Below are 19399 nucleotides of genomic sequence, written 5' to 3'. Positions count from 1 at the left end.
GTTTGATCATTCTACTTTATTTGGAATATTTATATTAAAGATTGAATTTGTATCTGTTAGATTAACTGTCTAATATGAAAACAACTTAGCATGTGATTTCTTTGTGACAAAAACTTTCATTGTGACAAAAACTATACTTGGATACCAACATACTTGACTTCATGTAAATTTCCTGTGAAAAAAACTTTCTCGAGGAACTTATCAATAATTTTGACTTTTTAAATTCGACCTTCAAGCTTAAACTACTTTTTAGGGGTGTTCCGATATTTTTACCTTTTCACATTGACCTTAAGAAGAGGCTGACCTACTTTTTACTTTTGAAAATAATTTTATCTTAGCCTAGAGCTGTCATGCGCATATGGTGGTATATATACTATATTTTCTCCTTTATATCAGCCACTCATAAACTACATGCAAGATACATTTATGTAAGTTATATTAAAATGCAACATTATTATGTAGACATGCAAATAAATTTTGTTGATATGCAAGTTACCAATTTTATAAGAAAATATAATTCAAGTATCTGACATCGTAGATGCAAGATGCAGCATAGTTACATGCGACTTGTGTCAACATGTAAGATAATAAATGTAGAATTTAGACTAATTTTTGTCAGCATGCAAGATAATTTGTCAACATTCAACTTATTTATGTCAACATGCAAGATAGTTTTTCAACATTCAATTTATTTATGTCAACATGCAAGATAATTTGTCAACATGCAACAAATTTTTGTCAACATGCAACTTATTTATGTCAACATGCAAGATAAGTATGTTGATATGTAACTTATTATCTTGCATGTTGACATAAATATTTTGAATGTAAAAATATAACTCGCATGTTGACATAAGTAAGTTGCATGTTAACCTAATTATCTTGCAGGTTAACAAATATAAGTTGCTGACTACATAATTAATCCGCATGTTGACATGAATATCTTGCATGTTAACATAAATAAGTTGTATGTCTACATAATTATGTTGCATCTTGCATCTACGATTTCTGATACCGGCGTTAGTCATATTTACCCACATTTATTTAAGTCTTGCATGTAGGGGGCAGAAATATGCAACCATATAATAATACTCTTTTAATGCCCCCCTAATGGAAGATTCCTGCATAGTTTTTGCCCTGTCCGTCAGTCTATTTTACCTGGTGTCTGTTTCTTTTTCTGTTTTTTTTTTCGGAAAAAAAATCACCTTTGCCAATAACGTTTCAATTTGATTGCGACTATGAGTTCCCTGTTTCACTCAAAAATTCCTTGCAATACGGACTTTCTGTTGGTTTCATCATTTTTGTATTTGACCTCTTGATCTTGAGTTTTGTCCACTTTACAACAAAATAACCAAATCTGAACCTTACCCGTGATTACTTTTGAACATTGTTACTTTTGAACATTTAGTCTTATGGTTTTCTCACTCTACTGTATATTCATCGTGACATCGTCTTTAATGGGTATATAAATATTTTTGATCGTGACCTTACCGTTTGACCTGCTTTTGATGAACTTTATTGAACTTCAACTTTAGGTAGAACTTTTGAAAATTATGCACTATTGGCTTTCATATTTCATAGATATATTTCTTATGGCAAGACTTTCCTTCGGATACCAATATATAAAACCTTTTAACCCAGACCTTTGAGTTTGTTCTTTGAAAAACTTTAGCTATAACCATAACTATTGAATAGTTTGTGCTGGCAAGGGCATTTATATTTCACACGTATATTCTTATATGTATGGCAATCTCTTCCCTGGGTGCTTGTACCTTTAAATAGCAAAATGATTATCAAATATGTTACCACCCAGTCTACAAAAATCTACAAAGCAAATCCTGTTAAATTCTCAAGAACGCACTAGTCTTGCTAATGGGGAAAATGTAAGAGGAATTCAAGTAGTATGATATTATTTAAGGAATCGATGTTTAGTTTGTCGGGTATGCAACGGCTCAACGTAAAGTAGTTGGGAAAGGTGGGATAATTTGCAAAAGGGGGCATAAATTATCCCACATTTCAAATTGTCGTTTATGCTCCTGACAAACACAACAAACTATAGAGTGATTCCTCCTATTGAAATATATATATACGAGGGTTGTCCCATAAAATCGTGGACAAAGCGTTTTTCTCGAAAAGTAATGGGCGCACTAAGCTGAAATTTTCAGTAAATGTTTATTCATCATATTTAAGTGAATCATAATGTTTTTGATGATATATATTCAAAAACAAAGATTTTATTCTGCTTGAATGTGCACAAGGTATGGTCCTACGGCGCACGGTAAAAATAGCATGTTTATATTAGAGAAGACATAAGAATTAATTCGTAATAAAAGTTTTCAATACATAAGATTAGGATGAAAATTATCCTAATTCCATTCCTTAATCAATTCTGTCGTATTTTTAAAAATTTCAAGGCATTTGGGTAATTTTTGGCAGTTTCCCGAGCAATTGAAATGGGAAAGTAATAAACACAATTCACGAAAAATGGCGACTTTTTATGACGTTACGGCGCACCGGAGAGCAGTTCAGATAGATTAGGATGTTGTAATGACGCCTTAAGAGACTTTAAAGGAATACGGAAGAAAGAAAATATGAAAAATATCACCAGATCTTTAGTATATAAATGAAATGAAAGTTTTCTTAGTGAAGTCTTCGTGGTTGAGTCCCCAGATAGTACAAAACATATGGATTCTGCCATTTGTAATAGCAAAGGACGCTGTCACTGTCGACCGTCGATGTGAGATTCTCTTTTAGTTGAATGATGGTGAGAATACTGTCTGTAACTTGCTAATAAATATTCAGAAGATCGCATGAGTGTGCCACATTGGTTTCTTAACTGGTTATAGATACTCACATATGTAAATCAATAAAATTTCTAAATTTAAGTTTCGCTTATCCAACTTTAAGTTTAGCAAAGATGAAATGTGACGCTGTTTTAGACACTTTGACGTTATCATCCGTGCGCCGTAGGGCGATACAGTACATAACATAAAATATCACGATTTGTTTACCTATGCATATATCTATTTGAAATTTGCTATGTATATTCATAATTTATCTGCTAAAAAGTGGTGAAAATTTCAGAACGCAGTGATGATTATTTTTCAAACTAGACAACTTGTCCACGATTTTACGGGACAACCCTCGTATATATATATATATATATATATATATATATATATATATATATATATATATATATATATATATATATATATATATATATATATATATATATATATATACATGTATATATATATAAAAGAAATAACATTCTTAATGTTTTTTTCAACACAGCTGTCTTATAAAACTAAAAACCACTTGTCATTTTGATAAAATTCTACAAATGATTTTCAAAACAGCTGTCTAAAGGAACTAAAATACACTTGTCAAGGCCAGTCATGTTAATTTCGATAGTACCTGCCCACTCACGTCAGGCACAAAGACAGCCGCACAAGACTGATATGCATATTGGGCTCGTGACCTTTCACTTGGCAAAATTAACATTCAGGTGTAATGATAAAGAAATCAAATCGCCTGACTTTCTCAGAGTTATTAGGGAAAACAATTTAGGGAAAACAATTTGAAATGAAAAGCATATTTACAAGACAACACCTGCCATTCCAAAAGATTATTTGGCAGAAAAAGAAGAAAATCCGGAAGAAAGGACCAATATAAGAACAATAATTCCTTTCTAAATTTATTAAGTGTAGATATAAGATCAAAACTCAACAATTTTAAATACCCTTTTATTTATTTAAAAAATACCAAACCTCAACAAATCTGCAGCTGAGAGCAACAATATTGTATTTATTTGATGAACATTTACATGTATTTGAAAATATATTAAATGAGGTTTTAAATAAACATGTATCACATTTATTACAAATGAAAAAATAACAAATAAATTAAAAATGAATTGGATGGAAGCCATGCATGTAATACTTAAAATTTCCATGCAATACTACATGTAAGCAAACTGAAAATGTCATAAGCCATAAATTAAAGAATTCAAACAAGTCTTTATTTTTCTAAAACAAAGTACGTATGATAATTATCCGGGGATTTTTCTTCTGTCGGTTTCCCAGATTCAGGTGTTATATAATCCCCGTCTGTAACTTCCGTTTCCGGTTTTTCACTGTTTCGTGCAAGTTTATCGTATGGTTCAGCGCTGTTTTCGTCATCAATTGAGACGGCAGACAGTGCGTCATATCCTGCTCTGTCGTTAAGGTTTTCTCTACTGGCTCTCGGAGTCACATATCCGGCTCTGTCTTCATATACACCATCAGAGGGTGCTGTAGGCAGTGGTCTACTTCCGGTGCTACCTCCACTTCCTTCCTCTCTTTCAAACGTAGTTGTGTCGTTGCTAACTCTGAATGATCTCTGCAACTGAAAACATGAATATCATGAAAAATAGTATCAAACAAGTGTGGCGAATTTTCCCCACATTTTAGATTAGTAAACGTTTTTAACAAGGAACATTATTCTTCTTATGCAATACAGATTTGAATTATTGAAAATTCTTTAAATCAAACTCATTTTTTTATTTTAATAATCTCACAGAATGATAAATATGTGTCACCAGATTTCTACAAAAAGATTGTACATATGGATCACTTTAAAAATCAAATAGTTTCTAATATTTCTTAAGAAGCAGAGATTGCTTTAAAACTTACGTGTTTCTCGTCAATTTCAGCATAAACATCCGAGTTGGTTCTCATGAAGTCCTTGTATCGAGCGGATGTGGTTGGAGAACTTTGAAAGGCCACCTTGTCTTGAGTAGGAGGTCTAAATGGAAATCATAATTAATAATAACAAAAATTAACAGAGTTCACCTAAATATCATTTTATAATATTTATCCAATTTATTTTATAGACTGCTCAAAATATTCTGTTGATTAAAATCTACTTTGTTTGAAACCAATAAAAGTTACATTAGCAAAAGGATTAAGTATAAGTGATAATTATCCAAAAAGTGGATTACAACTGGTTTCCTGTTAAGTTATAAGAGTGACCTACCGTGACCTTTTTCTTCGAACAAAGCAGACCAGCGCAACAATAAGAATGATGAAAAATAATCCACCAATTGCAGCCCCGATAAGAGCGGACGTCGGTAAAGAAGATTCAGATCCGGAAGCAGCTATCTGTCCCTGTCCGCCGGCGCCAGGAATGTTGGGAACGGGAGCTGTTGTTCCGCCTGCTAGAACAAGAAAAAAAACTCGAAATTAATTTTTGTACATGTATATGTTCCAGTCTCCTTGTTGTGTACAGTCAAAACGCAATACGGTAAGACAAGAAAGATGGAAAGCAATTTTAAACGTGATCGTTTTGGTTTCTTCTAGCTCTGTATGGTCTAAGATAACATATAGGGTCAGATAGGAGGATGGATAGCAAAACTAAGAGGAATTATATAGCAAAATGAATGTGAATTAAAATGGGCAGGTCACTACAGGCATACATGTACATCACTTAATTAAGAAGTGATTTTTTTAAAAATTAAATTTCGTGTTGACCTTAATATCTGAGTACAGGTCCCCCAAAAACATTTTATTTATTTTTTTTGGAGAAAATATTGTATTCTTGTGTGAAAATCAATTTTCTTTGTTTTGTTTTATTTCTTTTTTTTTTCTTTTCAATAAATATGAATTAGGAAATTTCCGGTTGCACTGCAATTCCTGAATATACAAAAAAATGAATGACAATATTCATTATTGTCGAACAAATTTGAAAATAGTTCCTTAAGGGAAGTATATTAAGGCAGATATTTTGAGTTCAAAACCAGATCATACAATGCAGATTGTATGAAAAGACGGAAATTTGATTTAGGCTACATGCAACAATAAAAAAAAACATTTTTTTTTCAATAAAGTCTTTTAAGAAAGTTACTGTAGCTCTATGCATGTGACAGTTCAAACAATAAATTATGCCATCAGAAAATCCTAAAGACCAACGCTTGTTACAATGTACAGTTTGATATTTTAAAATGTGTAACATGATATATTGTATAAATATTGCATGATCATACAATGTAAATTATATGAAAAGACGGAAATTTATATGATACTGAATGTTTTATACAAATACCTATTACAGTGAACCGTGCGCGCATAAAATCACCCGTCGCAAAGCAAATGAATGTTTACTGTTGCTACGCAGGAGGGCGTGGCTTCATTATTCAGCGAGTAGTAGTGTTTTTTATCACATATTTTCCCCTTTATCCCGTTGATATAGCTTATGTGATATCGTTTTCGCATCAACACTATGTATTCCTTCGCCGCGTGACGTAATGTAAATAAACAAATACATGTGTATGATAGAGAGAACGACTTAAAATTTGTCAAATTTCACTTTATTTGATGTATTTTAACAATATTTCATTCCTGAACTATAAAAATTAGTACTAAAATATTTTCTTTCTTTTATATTTGTTCATACAGCAATTTTAAATTTGGTCCGAGGTGCATTGAATTAGAAATAACACAAAATACACATTTATAGTGAACACAAATATGTGATAAAAAGAATCTCCCTTGATTTGTGGTTTGATATGTTTTTTTATCCAACTCTTGTGTGTTTTTACCCCTCGCCAAGGCTCGTACACACAACTTTAAAAATCATATCAAACCACAAACCATGGGAGATCCTATATTTATCAAATGTTCCTCGACGAATCAGATTCAAGCAATTTACATGAAAGTATAATATTATATAAATATTGCATGTAATTGAGTGTAACATTGAAAATTTCCACCCCAAGAAAACCATTGTGACAATGGTTTTCGAGGGGTGAAAATTTTCAATGTTACACTCAACTACATGCAACATTTATTATATTATACTGAATGTTTTATACAAATACTTATAACAGTGAACCGTGCCCGCATAAATTCTGCGCAGTCGCTATTTTTTGTAATACCAACCGCAGTTACCATTGAAATAATACAAAACAGAACATGGCAAACATCAGAGGTGGGATCAGGTGCAATGTATTTGTACAAGTATCCTCTATGACTGGTAACAACACCCACCAATGTTCCATGATTGATTAAGCGGAAAATGTAATATACATGTATTCATAGTAATCATGCTTATTCTCTTGGTTCCTTATGAGGAATTACCTGAATTTCCAGGACAGTGCTGTTTGTAGAATTTCTGTACCATCAGCAGCTCCTCGTTCAGGTCTTTGTTGACTATTTCTGCTGCACTTTTACATTGGTCTTTGGCCAAAACCCTCGCCATGCACACCAAGGATTGGTCAATTTGTCTGAAGGAAGGTCAAATTGTGTCATTTTAACTAGGATAATACATAATAATTACTGCAGATTAGGACATACACAATTTTGCGGAATTAAAATGTTCTAAAAAGATTCATTTTTTTCATTTAAAAATCAGTAATGTCACAAAAAAAAAATCCGTATTTATATTGTATTGACTGCAAAAATATACCATTCTTTTATTTATGCAAAGAAGGAAATGGGAAAACTAGCTTTTAAAAAAAAATTCTTCATTTCCATAAGCCTGCTATAATCGCTATTCTGCATGAATTGCAATTAACATTCACCTGCATTGATTCGTCTAAATTATGAAAAAAATCTCAGGACAAGCTTTCTCTTACCCACAAGCCTCCGGAATATTTCCGATCGTGGGGCCCACATTTTGAGTGCCTGCCTCTGTAACTTCATCTATGTCTTCCGGTAAATTCTCGAAACATTTGGCAGATTTTAAACAGCACTTGTATCCGCTCGGGGAATTTCGAAAATCTGCAATATAAGACAACACAGTGAGAAACAAATAATGCTTTCTTTTTTCTTCGACGAGAAATAAAAATTGAGAATTATACAATGATCATCAGGTCCTTTGACAATGAAATTTAATCCTCTTTCGTAATCCACTTATAATATATCAAATAGTGTTTATATTACACGAGTACCTTACAAAAATGACCTCACAGAGAAAGAAAATAAAATTTCTACGAGTTAAACGCGCTTACCACTAAAATTATCTATTTCACACAAGTCGTCAACTAACATTGTTTAGAATTTTTAACATGGTCTTCCCGGAACGTGACTTAAAAATGAACTCATCTCTGATGTTAAAACTCCGTAAAAGCTTTAGGACATCACTTTAGTTACCTTAATAAATGAGTTTTTAGATAATAGTAGACTAAAGGTGAAAAAAACGTTTCATGGACAGTCGCTTGTCGACAGATGTAAAGTGTTTATTTCATTGCAAAGATTAATTTTTAGGCTGTGCATGTTATAATTTCTAAGATATTTATCAAAATTAATATAAATCTCTCTCTCTCCTCTCTCTCTCTAAACGTGACTTCGAATGTACACAACACATCAACCAAGAATTTTGCCCTAAAGCGATATGAACTTCCTTTTCTTGACGTATCACTCCTAACACAAACCAATATTTCATGGCGGCATTAGCAATCATAAGCGACTTTCTATGTCGAGGACTGGCTATGGTCAGTTCACCAAGGTATGACGCACGTAATATGCACATGTACCTAATACATGAATGCAAATGAAACGATTGACCGTTTTCCTATTATTTAAAAATATACTATTTTCTACCTGTCCCCGTTATTGTCCCGGCTATTTCATGTATGTTGTTTTATTTTAGAATACCAACAATCAATGTCATGTAACTTTTTTAAACAATCTAATAAAGAAAATTCATCAGTATCACAACTATTCAGAGTGATATAATCAATACACCTAGTTGAAGAAAACACAAAAAAAAAATCCAAGAACTGGAACAGGTAAATAAAATTCCACAGATATTCCAAGAAAGACAAATCTACATTCACAACTGATGTATATTTCCTTTCCCTTCGGAGATGACTTTCGGAAACTTACAGCGATATACCCCGCTCCACTGTCTACAAATCCACACCTTGTAAGATCGCAGGCGTCTGGCGCTAAACTCAACACTGGATGTAGCGTTCGACATGGTTTATATTTGATAAATGTCAAAGATTTCGGATTATTTTGTTTGTTTGATCTCGTATGACTCATTCAGGTAAATCAGTGATGGGCCACAAAAAACCGGACGCGGTAGTGGTGGACATCGTATGGGGAAATTATAGACGTCAATAGATTACGCGTGAATAAAAATAAGGTTTTTGTGATGTAGCAATTTTTTCATGAAATAATCCTTTATTTCCTAAAGTATAAAGTATTGCTTATGTGAAAGTGTACAAAATCTATAACAATTATTTCTAATGATAAAATGAAAAAAATGAGAAAAAAAATGCAGGAACTACTTTGGTGCAGGATAAGGCTATACTTCAATATAGTTGTTCTGTTATTTAAAGTTTACATATACAAAAATTGAATGTTAGTTGCTTGTAGTTCAGCTGTTATTAATGATAGCAATTTTTCTTTCATTTCTTTATGCTTTGTCCAAGAAAAATAGACATGTTATTTGTCTTTCTTTTTCAAATTACATCAAATGAATACTTTTTCATTGTCGTTAAACCAAAAATACACTTGTGATTTTTTTTCTTTTTGAAAATACATCAATATCTTTATGTTTTGTCAAAGAAAAAATAAAATAGATGTATTCTGTTAAATCTGATACAATATATTTGTCCTTACAACTGATATAATTGATATGCATGTTCTCGATTCTTTTAGATTTTTGTCAAATAAATGTTATTTCTTAACCCATAAATAAGAACATTTGGTATTCGTTATTGTCTAGACAGCTTCAGCTTTTGCTTAATATAGACTTGCCAACTTCATTATTATGAAAACAGACAGTTCTGGTTATTAAGCTCCCTCATCCTTTACCTTGTGCACTTTCGTCTCCACAATCAAGCTTACTCCTTTTTCCGTTTACGTATCCCGATCCCAACCCAGTTAAAGGAAGAGATTTTGGTCCCACATGTAAATAATCTCTATCCTTTTCCGTTATGTTTGAGTTCTGATTTCCTCTTGATCTATCCAGGGTCTGACTTTCTGACGCAGGTGCATCATTCTGTGGTAGGGTGTTGTTTTGAAGCGTTTCTGTTAAGGTAGTCTCAACCTTTAAGGTTGTATCTTCCTGTATCGGGGCTTTCTCTCCAGACTGGTCAAATACGCGGGGACCAAGTACTCTTAACTTCTCCCTGGCCTTTGCCGGGACGTAGTTTCCCCGTGAAGTTCCTGGGATCAGATTGGAGCTCCGCAGGTCCCCTTGCCTACCAGGAACGGTCCTTGGAAACTTTTGTCTTCCATCCTTTAATGGTCCAAATTTTAAATCATCCCTGGCTTGCATTAGCTTTTTATTCATCGGCAAATCCATAGCCTTTCCTTTAAATATATCCTCTTTCACCTTTAATCCATCTTTAAACCTATGCATTGCTAACACGAACTGCACTTCTCTGAAGCCACATAGATGTTCACTTTTTCAGAAGAAATTAGGTTTTATCAAACAATAATTTTCGGCTTGAACACAGAGAAATACCGACAAGGAGCAACTGATGATGTCACTCGTACCTCGTTCATCAAATCCTGTCAAAATTGTGTCTGCATGACCAATACTTTAACCTCCATCGTCACGACAACGAGCATTTATATACTTAAACTCTCACCCTCACAAAAATATAACCTCAAAAACGCAACGCTCTCAATTACACTTTTTTTTCACATTTTACGTTGATTTTAAATGTTTCGAAGAAAGAAGAAAAACATGTTTTGTCGTGTTTTTGTTGCCTAGCATAGTTTGTTACTCGTGTACAACATATCCCCTCGGGACAAATAGTGTTATGACAGATTTGTTAAGCTATCCGTAAGATCTACGTGTACATTTGGTAGATATAGCACCGATTTTGATCCCTATCATGATTTTATCCGCGGATCAAATCAATTACAGCTGTATACATACTAGTACCCAGTATATACTTCTGTGTATAATTCGATAATTTGCATATGGTAATTTTTTTTAATTTTTCAGAAATAAGGAGCGATCCTTCTTTTTTCATTTTGTAAATCAACTTTTGTTTTATTTATACAATTTGAAATTGATCTCCAAAGTTTCTCCCCCTATTTTATCGAACTACACACATGTATTTTCTTATTTATAAATCTGCAGTGCGGGTATATAATTATCTATGGTACTGTAACTGCAGGGCAAAATAATCTAAGAACTATGACCATGTAATTCACGAAGTATACTACATTTGTACATGTATACATTAAATGTTACCGGTGTATTTAGTATTGATTTTGCACAAATAATTAATGACGAAACTCAATGCATACATTAATTTGCAGAAATTAGCGTGTCTGGGTTTGAACAATGACGATTTCCTTGATATTAATTGTTAATATATCATGTATAATATAAGCAAAATACTAACACGGAAAATATATTTAATTAAAAAAACCATGCTTTTAAAATGAAAACTAGTTGTCTATGCGGGAGTATTGAATGTAATAAGTTTATAAATATCTCTGTCTACGCTTATGAAAACAGAAAAAAAAAATAATTGTTGATAATAATTTTGCCTGAGGTAGTTTTTAGTCCGAGATTGATCACAGTATTACTCTTAAGAATCTTGTAATTTTTTGCAATAGATATGTGAATCGCGTAGCCCTGAGCGACATTAGTCTAACATTATAAATATCTATAGCTTAAGTAGTTAATCATGTCATTTCCCTTCTAAACAGAACAGCATATTAGGTCATTAATATCCAAGATGGCGATGAAAGAAAGATAATTCAGTTATGAAAATTTGTGATACATACACTCAAAGATTCTTAGAAAAACCATTAGTTTTAAAGTGTTATCATAAAATACATGACTGCATGCTAAAAAACCCACAAAATCTTGCGGCAAGTCTACCTTTATAAACATCCTTTAATTTTCTGATTAAAAGAAACAGCAGTTAATGTTAATTTCCTACATTTATACCAAATGCAATTTATTCAAAAATTCATTTTTATTCACATATCTAACTTTTATTCAATGGATGAACTCGTTATTTATTCAATTTTTGTTTTATACTAATTGTATCCATATATTTATATTAATAATATGTTCAGTAGATTGTATTTTAATATTTTCTTTTAAAGTATACACCATGTTACTAAAATGTTTTCAGGTAAAGAGCGTTTTGGACAGTTACTGTTGTGTACTAAGTGTATTTATCTTTACAATAGTGATAGTCGGTAGACTATCCAAATAATTAAAAAAAAAAAACTTGAGGGCTGGGTGGTTGTGGCCATTTTCAGACAATGTTGATTTTCTCTAGAAGAAGAGCTCCTCATAAAGATATAAAATACGATAAAATTATAAAACTACAATGTATGAAATTTTTCTTTTCCAAATGATAGTCGACAGCTTATGATATCATATCTTTAAAAAATCAGTTATAATATCTTATGGTTTATTTGTTGACCACCCAGCCTCCATAAAGAGTTTCAAGGTAAAGAAAGCTTTAGACATTGTCATGAATTCAGGGTTATATACCCTATAGTATTGCCATCATCACTCTATAGTTTCGTGATTTCAGGGTAATAGTGATACCATAGTATACATTGTAGCCATCACCACTCACCTTCTACTGGACATTTGAGTCTTCTCGCCTGTCTTCTTAGCCACTTCCTCCTTCGTCTTTCCGCCAATGCTTTATCCACTACATTAATGACAATATTGATTTGAGTTGAGTTGGTGTTGTCCAGGCTAGTAATATTTTTCAGATTTAAATTTATTTTGTCCTTTATATCTCTTGTTAAGTCTATTTTAGTTGGGGACGGGGTATTGGGTTTCAACGTACCCTCAAGTCCGGCATCCAACCCCGAGGGTGTCGAAGATGAGACAGTGGCGTCCTGGAATCCATTTGTTGTCACTGACGGTTTTGTTGTTGTGGACACACTTGAAGTTGTAGAGGATGTGGTTGAACCAACATCTTCTTGAGGCTTTTGAGTGGTTGATGAGGATGAGCTATTTGGGGATTTGGTTGTGAGTAAAATTAGAGGCGGCCCTTTGTCCAACCAGCTACCTGGGGACTTTGTTGAAACAGTGTCTGTGGAAGAAACTCCATTGCTTCCTTTGTCAAGCGATGGTACCGAGGGAGCAGGATTTATAATATTTCCAGCCAAATCGAAAATTGGTTTCTTTGGTGCCTTGGTTACAGTGCCACTTGCTACTCCATCATTTTGCATATTGGAATCATGAACAGAATTATCACTTTTCTTGATTTTCTTCTTTTTGATTTTCTTCTTTTCCTTCCGCTCGGCTTTTTGTATTAATTTCCTCTGGCGTCGGCTGAACTGAGAATTTTTGAAATCGGCCTCAGTTTCCACAAAGCCAACCACTGGTGCCAAAGAAGCCTTTGTCCGTTCTAAAAATATTGAGGGTGTGGATGGTCGAGAAGATGAGGTGACCTCATCAGGGTCCATTAACAAAGACGTCAAGTCCAGTAAGTTATTGTCCATTTTCCCCTCCAGCAAAGGTTTTCACTATTATGATGAATGCGCGCACGGACCTGTTCAGACAAAAACAATCAGTGAGGCACTTCGTCTAATTTCACGTAAATTTGAAACAATTCATCTTGTTGACACCTTTATAGACCAAAATTTTCCTCCCACAACTATTTCTCTCGACTTCTGTCCTATATTTTTGGAATGACTTCTGGAGTGAAGTGGTGTTTATGAATTAGCGTATAGTGATAACGTCTGATCTATGATTGCCGCAATGATAACTCATTGCATATCGTGACGACATTACCGAAGCTTGATGGATGACCAAGGACACGCTTCGCTGACCAGTGAATTCCTTCATGCAAGTTTTTTAAGGTGTTTCCCAATGCAGGAGGCGACTGTCAATTTTCGCTATGCATCGGCGGACATCTCTTTCCAGACGGCTCATTATGGATATGACGTAAAAATTTGACACCAAAACATAAATATTTACACATGATATAGAATGTTGCGGGGGAAATTAACTATGAAAACGTAATCAAATTTTTGAAATTCTTTTAAAGTTGCATAATCATTTTACTTTTCAGTTTTACTTTACGTCTTTTTAAAACTTTGGAAACAATAAATTTTCTTAATTAACATATGTTCTTGTGTGTTTCTTTTAATTTAATATTTAAAAGATACTTCTAGGCTTATAAGCATAAAGAATAGAATTTCAAAATACATGTAAACCTGTTTTTTCAAGCTGTGTGTAAGCAGTTTGTAATATATTTCTGATAATAAATATCCGAATATTTTCTACATACACTTAAAATACTAATATATCGGTAAAAATTTTACCAATATACAATTTATTTCTTCCCCAGTTCACAACAGTTTGGTGATTTTTTCATTAAATTTTCTTGTGGTGATGACTTTTTTTGAAGCTCATGTTTTTATGGATTTCTCCATGGAAGTTTACATGTTTGTGTGGATTTCTAACAGCCCCATTTTACTTTCATCTATTCCTTTTAAATGAATTACACGTAGAATTTGAAGTATTTGTATTTTTTGTGACATAGGGCAACATGAAGGAAATGGTCGATTTAGAAACTCAATTTAAAAAAAAAAATTCTTTTTGTATAGGATTTATTTTCCATCAAAACAGAACCATATTGTTCCTATGTTTATTTTAGAAACAGACCTTTAGCCAATGAGAACCAAAAAGTATTATTTTTTCATGTGGAAAGTTTTCATGTTTATCATTTCTTTTTTGCCCGCGAATGATGCAGTGGTTAAAGCTTTTTTAATCTCCAGATTTTTATGAGCAAGGAGTTGATCCAAATTTGTCACTTGTTCGATGTAAATTTGCATTAAAACAAACACATATATTTTTGCTGCTGTGCATAAATTTATTGAAAGTCGTGACACGGATATTTCTGAGAAATATTTCACTGTTCAATTTTGTATTTATATCTCAATGTACTACTGTAAATTTACCATGCATTCCGATTGCGATGGCGTTTCCAAATATTTTCAAGAGGGACGCTAAACAATAAACAAGTTAAACAAATAACACTTCAAAATGTGAAATTCACTTTCCTTAAGGCGAGCAGAGAGTTGATTCTGGATTATGAACGTAAAAGAAAAATAATAAAGACAAGCATGCTATATATTGTTGAGTCGAAAAAAGTTATCGCTATCGATTAATATCACTACATTCAGTTATTTTACATAAGGATACCAAAGATAGTTTGTACAGAGTTGAATTTGATATGTAGCTTAAAATATCGGTTAGCTTACTAAAACCCGGAGGTAATTTTTTTTTTGTTGTTGTTGACAATATTAAGATGCTCATGTGAATTATCTAACAAATTTAAAGCAGTAAACACATATTGACTAAAAATTAATTAAAAATATATGTAGCTTAAAATATTGATTAACTTACTAAAACCCGGAGGTAATTGTTTTTGTTTTGTTTTTGTTTTTTTTGTTTTTGTTTTGGTTTGGTTTTTTTTTTGTTGACAATATTGAGATGCTTATGTGAATTATCTAACAAATTCAAACACGTTAAAGTAAACACAGATTGACTGGAAATTAATTATTATTATTATTAGAGAACTCAAGTCTTTTATTTTCATCCTGCTATAAAATAATTTCACTATCCATTTCTTTATAATCATTTATTAAAAGAGTCTTTCCATGATTGTTTAAATTTTCTCCTTGCTTCAGTGAGAGCTGCAATTCACAATGTGTGAGCATGAACACTATATAGTGATATCTAAATATTTATAAATGCATTTATAATCTAATTACAAAATCTTAATTGACAAATTTGGAGAGACATTTCCCTTTGCTTACTTCAAGGAATCTTTTTCCCTCCCACTAGAAATGTGATTAAGATAAAAAATAGACAGATTGTCATTTCAAGAAAAAAAAATAATGATCAAAGACTTGTACAATTTTTCTTTATATAAAAATCAGTGTCAAATTTTTGCAAATTCATCCACTAGCTTGGCAAAAATATTTGAGTTGTGAGGTCTTCATTTTTTAAACACCTTTAAGGCAGATATATGATTACCCCATAGTGAGATTGCATCATATAGTTATCAAATGAAAAGCTTAGAAAATTGCAAAGGCAAAAGAACGGCGATCGTTTTTGTCTGAAGATTCACGGCGATTGTAAACAATTTTCTGAACCGCTGGGATCAGAGCACGCACGAAGCCAATGGTTAAAGTCTTCTATTAGCAAAGATGTAATATAGCTATTACTGTAAATGCTCACCAGAACATTAACTGTTAACAAGCTCTAAGATCATATTCTTTTGATATGTGGTAGTTTTATTTATGTTCATTTAATGATATCGATGGGATCTAAAGCAAAGGCTGGCTTAATTGTATTTTAATGAAACTAAGATACCAGAATGATTTTACTTTAACTTGCATGTGAAAAATTGCAATGAAACACTTGGATGTGAAAATAAAAATATATGATATAAATATATATAAATAAAAAGTGTATATATAAATCTAAAATGTAAGTTATAAACATCATTGATCAGGATATGATTTAATATTTTATGAATTTGATCCATTTTTTGCCCCTTTTATCAAGAACTACATGAGGAATTCGTTAGACTGTATCTTATCCAATATCACAACAGGTACACACAGCAGTAACAGCATACATCTGGTGTCAACATGATAACTGATTTATTTGGAAGCTAAAACTAAGTCATTATTGCATTATTTATGTCAGCCTGTACAAAAAATCCAACTCTGAACCATTCCAGTTGCAAATCGTTAATGCCAAATTTATTTTCAAAGTATGTAAGGATTCATTAATTGAGGTGCTGAAGTTTCCACCTACAAGTTTCTAATGATCGATGCTGTGTCTATCTATATACGCTTATTTTTGTGTTTTACGTAAAAGTTGAACGTAATTTGAGTAAAAAACTTCTTTTTATATTGTACATTAAATTCCCATTAGCCGAATTCAATCAGTAACAGACTGTCAGGTTCTATTTTCGATTTTGTTGTAAACATTGCAAAACTTTTCTTATTATAAAAAGAAGTATGGAGATAACAAAATGTAGATTCCAAAACCAAAAGGTCTGTTGAAACAATACATATTGTGAGTAGAACAAAAATGAATATTTACAAAAAAAAAACCCATTAGATATGGGATCTGGCCCCGAGATCATAAAACAACTTAAGCTTAAATCAAAATCTCTCTGTTGTAGTATAAATGTTGTAGAAGTCAGACAGCCCAAAAGCAAACTGTTTTACAAAATTGTTGTACAAAAGATTTGTTATCTGTAAAATTAGAGATTAAATCAAATAAATAATAAATATTTTATAGGAGACTGAAAATTTGACTTAAGGCTAAGTATGTTTCATTATCTTGGGACCGGCTGGTCATTGCAATTGTATCCACCAAAACGTTTACAAAATTCGCTTTAAATAAAAAAAAAATGAAACAAAGAAAAACGGAACTGCTTATACATGTACTTCTGTTTCATCAATTTTGACACTAGCGTGTCTAATTGTTTGAATGTAGAACATGCTCTTAAGCCCAAATTCTGCAATAATATAATAAAAAGCCTTACTAAAACATTATTATATAAAGAATGTTGTTATATTCTTTGACAGCTGAGACTACTATATAAAATTTGTTTACTCCATCTTTTAGAATTAATTTATTCATGATATTTTTTTTTGGATTTATTTGAAAGCATTTCTTAACATTTGGTCTTCCTCAAATTTGCAGTATTTTTTTTAAATAGAATAGATGATTTTTTTTTAAATTTCTAAGCCATACAAATGTGGTGGAATACAAGTCTGGACACTTTTGTATCTCAAACATTTGTCATTTTCCTTGTGTTAGACAGTTTTCTCCTTCATACATGTATGTAAATCTTTTACGCACCAAATATGATGCACAAGATGCATATTTTAACAAATCTTATTTGTATTAATGATACATAATTTATTCAAAATTCTATATAGGAGAAAAAAAATTTATTATCAACTATGTAATTATTAATTATAAGTAGTTAACATCAACAAAGCTTCATGATAAACATGATGACTTTGACTTTCAATCTTCAGCTTCCCAAATGTAGCAATTTCTCTTATCATCCGAAAAATGTGTTTCAGCCCCTATGTTTATTCGATATGTAAGAGCTTGCTCAACGTAAAAACAATTACTCAAACAAGGTAGATTATTGACAAAGAACTTGATAAAACATGGATATGAAATCTCGTTAGAAGTCATCATATCGCAAGTTCTATGGTCGATACAATGACCCAGTTAGCAAATGCAATCTTTCATAAAGTCATACACTAATTTGTTAGTTCATTGTTTTCATCATAATCTTTACTATAATAAAAGTACTTTCAATCACCAAAACATAGAGCACAGGGTTGGTGTTAAGGTCGACAGGGGATGCACTTCTAGGTACATGTATCTGAACGCAAGTCTTGTGTTTCCCAGGATCCTCATTTTCCCTATTTACGATTCTTCTATTTAAATGAATCAATGAGAATGATCACTGTTCTTTATCTTCACATATTATATGATATAAATATGTTACTGAAGAGTACTGAAGAAGTACTTTTTTCCTCAGGCCAATAAATACATGGAATCTATATTTCTGTTTAATTCACGGGTAGAAAATCATGCAGATTTCCTAGGCGTTCAATATATGCATTAAATGTACAATTGGACAAATTTTCGTGGAAAATTATGGACCGCAAACATAGTATTAATTCATACAACGCGGAAAAGAGTACCTCTACCGTATTTGAGGTCATCTTTGAAGAATGTATATAAGCAAAGTCATATGCTTTTACTAAAAAAATATAGAATATAAAAAACGTTTCATCTTAAAATGTTAGTTAACATAATAATAAAATGGCATATATTATTCGGATATCGTGGTTAGGATTTATAAAAAATAAAAGAAAATACTTAGGCTAGTTAATTTTGAAGAGAAAAAAATGTTTTAATGCATAGCTTATTTTGGTGCTTAATCAAAAAGAAATCTTATCAAGCAAAATCAAGAAACCCAAACTTAACTAAGAAAATGTTTTAAAAAATAATCAGGTGTTTAGAAGATTATGGAGTGATGATAGATCAATCGCTACATGTTCCAACATTAGAAAAACATTCGAATATAACATCTTATCCATGCATTCAATTTGTGTTTTTTTTCTTATTACTGGTTCATTTGCACTAAACTATAATAAAATAAAATTGCTATTAGCATGTGGTTTAACTTTTTATCTCAATACACAGATTGATATTAATAAATGTATATTCTGAATCTAAATGAGTTATTTTGAAACTGAATGAATAAAATTCAAAACACATTTTTAAAATATTTTCTCAACAAAAGAATTGAAACTGTTTGCAGACGTACAACTTTGGTACAACATGCACGCTTTCTCCAGAAATTGACAAACCTTACTTTCTATTATTTTCTTTACGTTTATATTAT

The 19399-nt window shown here is 31.9% G+C and overlaps 1 protein-coding gene across 4 annotated transcripts; it reads right to left on the bottom strand.

Annotated features, from left to right (window-relative positions):
* Nucleotides 1-3632: 3632 nt before the first annotated feature.
* Nucleotides 3633-13749, bottom strand: LOC134242106 (uncharacterized). Of its 4 annotated transcripts, XM_062724129.1 has the most exons (7): nucleotides 12773-13661; nucleotides 12554-12631; nucleotides 7616-7760; nucleotides 7119-7264; nucleotides 5020-5200; nucleotides 4677-4788; nucleotides 3633-4389 (listed from the first exon to the last, which is right to left on the bottom strand). In XM_062724129.1, the coding sequence occupies exons 1-7, from the start codon at nucleotides 13431-13433 to the stop codon at nucleotides 4024-4026; spliced, it is 1689 nt and encodes a 562-aa protein (XP_062580113.1). In that variant the 5' UTR covers nucleotides 13434-13661; the 3' UTR covers nucleotides 3633-4023. The 4 variants fall into 4 exon arrangements, with proteins under 4 accessions (XP_062580113.1, XP_062580112.1, XP_062580110.1 ...); XM_062724128.1 differs by having other exon boundaries at nucleotides 5020-5197; nucleotides 12554-13749; XM_062724126.1 differs by having other exon boundaries at nucleotides 12554-13728.
* Between the last annotated feature and the right edge of the window lie 5650 nt (nucleotides 13750-19399).

The sequence above is a fragment of the Saccostrea cucullata genome, unplaced genomic scaffold (genome assembly GCF_032062105.1).
Source record: "Saccostrea cucullata isolate Sc308-1 unplaced genomic scaffold, CSIRO_AGI_Scuc_v1 ctg269, whole genome shotgun sequence".
In the NCBI taxonomy this organism is placed as follows: Eukaryota; Metazoa; Mollusca; class Bivalvia; order Ostreida; family Ostreidae; genus Saccostrea; species Saccostrea cuccullata.
The sequence above is the reverse complement of the archived record's forward strand: the minus strand, read 5'-3'. Positions and strand labels throughout refer to the sequence as shown.